A 5456-nucleotide genomic window follows, 5' to 3' on the forward strand; every position below is an offset into this window, starting at 1 on the left:
GGCCAATTAGTGCAATTTTCCCAACTAAGTGTAATGACAGTCATTAAGCTCAATGTCACCAGTGTTGCACAGGTAAGCAGCAACCAAAACTAACAGGCGAGAGACTCATTTGCAGCGTCTCTCCTAAGCACTCCGGGGGTAAAGTGCTCGTCCCATCTCGCGCGGGGAGGACGATAACCTCCTCCCCAGGCTCCGGCACACGATGCCATTCAGTGGTACCCCACCAGGTCAGACCTCACGGCACATCGGCAACCTTCCAGCTTCCCCTGCGAGGCGATGGCAAGGTGCGTACTGCGGCGGGGCATCGCCGGTGCCAGGAGTCCCGCTAGTGAGATGGGATTCCTTTTTTTTTTTAATTTATAATCGAGTTTTTCTTGCTACCCTTTTCAGGCCTAAAAGTTAAACGGAATATAAAAGCTACTTTCTTCGTTCAGTCAGTAACAAACAATTTCTTCCATTCTCTTCAGGCTCGTCAGAGTTTCTACCCAAGAGCAGTTCATGGTCAGAGGAAGCCAGGGGCTTACAAGCCACAGGGAATGACTTGCATTGGTCTCACTGGCTCCATCCAGAAGTCTAGGCTGCTTTTCTGGTCAAAGAACCTGAACTCCAGATCTCCTAGACAAAATAAAAGAAGGATGAGTACTGAATCACATGCAGCAAGAGCAAAATAGTGTATATGTGTGTGTATACGTGTATAAAAAGAAATTGAAAGATTTCTCAGCTGTGAGCAAATACCTTAGAACTAATATTTTGCTAAAACACTCCAAACAGCCTCTATGATAAGCTATCGCTAGGGGAAATTCTGCAGCTACCTTGCAAGGAGTTCCTGAAAGCTGACGTAACTTGCACGTGTGTAACCCTAAGACAAATCTGTAGTACCTTCTTCCTGGAGGCATTTTTCACCTTTTCCTTTCTATCAACAAATTCCTTCCAGCCTTCCCACAGGCTACTTGGAAATCTCAGAACACAGGGCTGTGTGAATTCCTCCCTTCGCTTCCCTCCCTCCCAGTTAGTGTCTTGCACGAAACCCCTCGTCTGCAGCATCCCGTGGCCGCGGCCGGCAGCGAGCACCGCGGAGCCGGCCCGTACCCGAAGTGGTGTCGATCTCCCCGTCCTGCTCCTTGTAGCTGTAAGTGCTGCACATGGTCTGCGTGCCCGGCTCGTTGGTGAGAAAGCCTTTCCCCCCGACGCTGGTAGCGTGCCAGTCTTGGGCTGGTTCAAGCAGCTGTAAGAGAAGAAGGAGAAGGTTAAAAACTGCTCCTTCTTTCTGTGGGTGCAATGTTTTATTCCTTTCCCTTAGTTAGAGGACAGGTAAGCAAAATAGATCAAATTATATCTTCTCATGCTAAGTTTTATAAAACTTGGTTTACTCCCAGTTAAAAAAAAAAGTTCCTGCAAAACAGGGAGGGTGGGATCATCTTTGGTGATGAAACCCCCATCTTATCAGTGGGATGAGGGTGACATGTCTGGAAACACAGATTAAGCACCGTATATGTCAGAGGTGGAAGGAAGGGCAAAATAAAAAAGTCTAGAGAACCTTTGCAGACTGTAATACAGCAGCCTCTACTTCTAGCAGTACTCAACAGCTTTCGCTGACTTTCACATGAAGAGTTAATATTTCCGTGAATGTGTTCTCTCCAGTTCATCTCTGCAAAGTAGCCTTCTCTTTATGTCTAATTTTTCAGGCTTCCTCATTAAATAAGTGTCTTGGGTTAGGCAAGTGTATGTTCAGCTCGTAGAGGACTGGATCAGATAGCTCTTCCCTTCCTCTCTTGGTGCAAACAGCAACTTTGGGCAATTTTATTCTGACCAGAAGGGCTGATTTTACCTTCAAAATCTCCGAATTAATTTCGTCTTCATCTTCATCCGTAACTGTTTTGTAAGCACATGAAAAAAAGAGAAGAAAACGACATAGGTGTCAACTTTTTGCACATTAGCCCTAACGCTTCTGCTTCTTCACCACACAACCTACTTCATCTTCTCTTGTCACGCAACACCACTACCTTTTACTTCCCCCCACCCCGCTACGGATGACACCGAGGAGGGGCTCGTGGGTTTGAGGCGGTGAGGCCCATCAGCAGCTCCGTGCCCCAGACTCCCCACAGCCCTTCATCTCGGATGCTCTTTGACAACCGCTCATTGGGGTACGTGGCTCCAGCCAGCTCCGACGCCTGCCCACTGCCCAAGACTCACCAAAGCAGAGCCTGCCCGGTATGCAGGGGGAAGATGATTTGCACCCCAAGTGAAGAACCAGTCTGATATATCCATGCTAATTATTTTTTGTTTTCCCCATTGGGAAGCGTGGTTCCCTCCACCGTCGCTATTGTCCCCAACCCTGTCCTGCTTCTGGCATCGCCTCCTTCCAGCTCCCTCGCGAACCCCCAGTCCCACCCTCCCGGCTCAGAAATCTCTCCTCTTCTTTCGGGGCGGACCTGTCCGTGCCATCGTGTTGAGCCTGCTAGACCAAGCCTGCCCCTTTGCCCACGCGAGCAAAGTAAATGGCATTTCAGGGCCTTTCACCCACGAGCAACTACTTCTGCAGGTGGTAGGTGCCAGCTCTCCCCTTCTGTAACCTGGCCAGTTCGGTAGCTCCAGACACCCAAATCCATCAGGTGGAGGGTGGGTTTACCACAAAAATTCTCCTGATGCCCCAGGCACGCCTTCATCCCACCGCCTTGCTTCCAACCTGCCTCCAGTAGACCAACGAAAGACCAGGGTAGAAGAAAGAGAAATACTCACCTTCCGAGGACGAAGCCAGGGGAGACACCTGGAGCTGGTAGAGGTCGTTGGTGCTGTCAGCCATGGTGATCTCCATCGGCGGCCTCCAGTCGGTCAGGGAGCCGCTCACCTCGCACGAGGAGAGGTCTGCGGGACGCACCAGGAGTTGGAGAGACACGACCACCTCCGTTCCCCCCTGCCCACCCGACGGCGCAGCCGGGCCCGACCCCACGAGTCACCTTTGTCTTTTGGCGCAGAGGGTGTGGGTGAGCACAAAGGGCACTTTCCGCTCTGCTCGGGGAGCTAAGAACCGAGTCTCACCTAAAGTGATGGACGTGCTCTCAACCTCCACTTCCTGCCCCGCGTAGTTGTGAACGGTGTAGCCACTGTGGTCATCTGGCAGAGGAGTGTTGGTTAGTCTTTCTGCTGACTCCTCCGTCCTCGTGTCTTCATACGACTACAAAAATAAGGGCAAAGCATGACAGACTTGCCTAAGAACGCACAAGTTCCCATATAAAAAAAAAAATAAGCATGAAAACCACCAAAACCTCTAGCTTCTTCAGCTGCCTCTACAGACACATACCTTCCTCTTGCTCCTGTTTCTTGCTTCTCTTGAAGACTTTGACTTCCTTTCTGTTAAATAAAAATAAGATGAATGTGAGAAAGGGCTGCATGGCTGACATTTTAGGCAAGCGTGAGCTCTTGCAGCCTTGAGCCCTGCTCAGCAAGCTCTGCTACCGCTGTCAGCAGCAGCAAGTCCCCATCGCCTCCGGGCGATGCCTTTAGGCACGTTTAAAGAATTTGGGATAAACTCTTTAGCATTTGTACAAACTGTTACCGATGGCAATAACCAGTGACTAAGCCCAGGAGCACCAGTGCTACCAACAGCTCCGTTACAGCCCTGCCTACGCGGAGCAGGAGACGTAAGCGGTGTTTAAGCGCAGTAGTGGAAGCGGCGTAATCCCAGCTGGAGCGCCGAGGGCTTACCCTTCTTCTGATCCTTGGTCAAGGGCGGCAGCATCCGGTAAACCCGGACAGCGCTGGAGCCTTTGTTGATGCTTTTATCCTTCACTTCTTCGATGTCAGGCAGTGAATTCATAGCACAGCGGAAGTTTGCCTTCCAGGTTTTCGGATCAGGGTCTTTCTCACCTACTTTATATCTTCCTATAAGTAAGAGATGGATTGAGCGTTTAGACTTTTCAGTGCTAAAAAAAAAAATATTTCTATTTTCTCTGACATATACACTAGTAGTTAATATAACTACCTGAGGTGTAAGCCAAGACAAAAAAAATGCCTTGTTTGCGATATTCATATGCCTGATGGAAACGTAAAGCCAGCACGCACCTGTATGAATGGCCCAGCTCCGGAAAAGGCAGGCGTCTTTCTCCATGTCCCAGCCGTGCTTAGCTGCGTGTTTCCACGGGATTTGAAACATCATCTTATCCTGAAGTTAAACCAATAGAGACTTGAATGAAAAAAGAAGCCTCGCCTGCCAGTTTGGAACAATGGATTTAATGAAAGAATTCTCAGTAGCAGCTCAGAAATTTTATAAACCCTCTGCTCTATATCTTAATTAAACATCCATTGTTCCAGGCATTTAAGGCTTTTTATGATTTCTGAAACTGGGTAAAAAAACCAAACAAACACGTAGTACCGTGCAGTAGAAGTAAGCAGTATTATCAATTTTAGCCCAGAATTATTTAAATACATTGCATCCTATCTAATAGGATGTCATAAACTACAGCATGTTTTCTAGGTGGACTTTGGTAAAGAATCCCTTTTTAAAGTTGCTCGTAAGATTCCCGCAGGAATCCTAAGGAAAACACATCCTAGCTTAAATACCACCTTGGGATGGATATGGAAACTTCAGAGAAAGAGAGCCGGTTCAGGAAGCCCGGTGATCTCACCCTGTGCTGCAGGTACGGGGATGTGCCTTCCGGAGGAAAAAATACAGCATTTCTTTCAGGCCAAGTCTTGGAACTGGGAGCTACTGGGAGTGTAACAGTAGCTACTGCACTGGGATAGGAGGCGACTTGGCTCAAGTGGGCAGCGGGAGTTAGAAGAGATCTTGGAGTTTTCTTGGTTCTCCCTCATGTTCAGGCTGCTTTTATTGTAATTTACCATCTCCCTCCTGGGAATTTTCCCAGGAAAAAAAAATGGAACCACTACATTCTGTACCAACCAGAGCTACCTTTTCTGAAAACAAAAATAATTGCTTTCTACACATAATGCTCGCAAGTTTCCTTCATGTTCTTCTTTATGAGTTTGACTTGTATTTAGTGTCATCTAAAACCAAGGATGGTTAATGATACAGAAGTGATGATAATAATAGTAATAAACCACCCTCACCTTGTTAATCCATATCAGTCCTGGTATTTGATTGGAATTAATCTGCATTTCCAACCAGGGCCTCATGCGCATTCTTGACACTGGCATGTTGTCTACGAAAGAAAGAACAGGTCAGCAAACAAGTCACCACTATTTTAACCATTCTGCAGTGTCACCCCTCCCTTAGCCTCTGTCCTGGGAGCATTGCGGCCAGCGCTATCGATGCAACCAAAACTACTTTTCCAGAGTCTTAACTCTTTTTCGGTATCTTCCACCTGCGTCTGGGGGGCAGCGCTTCCCACCCGGAACACCTCTCCAGTTTGGAATTCCGGAAAGGGGCCGATGGCAGCGGGGGGTGCTCGGCCCGGGCTGCGAGGGGACCTTTGCGTGGGCCAGGGCAGCCCGGGAGG

General features: G+C 48.5%; 1 protein-coding gene across 1 annotated transcript; it reads right to left on the minus strand.

Moving 5' to 3' along the window:
- Window positions 1-520: 520 nt before the first annotated feature.
- Window positions 521-5194, minus strand: IRF1 (interferon regulatory factor 1). Its single transcript, XM_009695636.1, has 9 exons — window positions 5068-5194; window positions 4063-4162; window positions 3706-3882; window positions 3302-3351; window positions 3040-3175; window positions 2740-2865; window positions 1829-1872; window positions 1090-1225; window positions 521-615 (listed from the first exon to the last, which is right to left on the minus strand). Exons 1-9 carry the CDS (start codon window positions 5152-5154, stop codon window positions 521-523), a joined length of 951 nt encoding a protein of 316 aa, XP_009693938.1. The 5' UTR covers window positions 5155-5194.
- Window positions 5195-5456: the final 262 nt, after the last annotated feature.

This window comes from Cariama cristata, unplaced genomic scaffold (genome assembly GCF_000690535.1).
Source record: "Cariama cristata isolate BGI_N322 unplaced genomic scaffold, ASM69053v1 scaffold11992, whole genome shotgun sequence".
In the NCBI taxonomy this organism is placed as follows: domain Eukaryota; kingdom Metazoa; phylum Chordata; class Aves; order Cariamiformes; family Cariamidae; genus Cariama; species Cariama cristata.

What these genes read in the sequence shown, in the direction of transcription:
- IRF1 (XM_009695636.1), bottom strand. Translation starts at nt 5,154, where the DNA reads ATGCCAGTGTCAAGAATGCGCATGAGGCCCTGGTTGGAAATGCAGATT. An exon ending in GACTGATATGGATTAACAAG is followed by an intron (nt 4,163 to 5,067) that starts GTGAGGGTGGTT and finishes GTTTAACTTCAG; the next exon opens with GATAAGATGATGTTTCAAAT. An exon ending in GAGCTGGGCCATTCATACAG is followed by an intron (nt 3,883 to 4,062) that starts GTGCGTGCTGGC and finishes TCTTACTTATAG; the next exon opens with GAAGATATAAAGTAGGTGAG.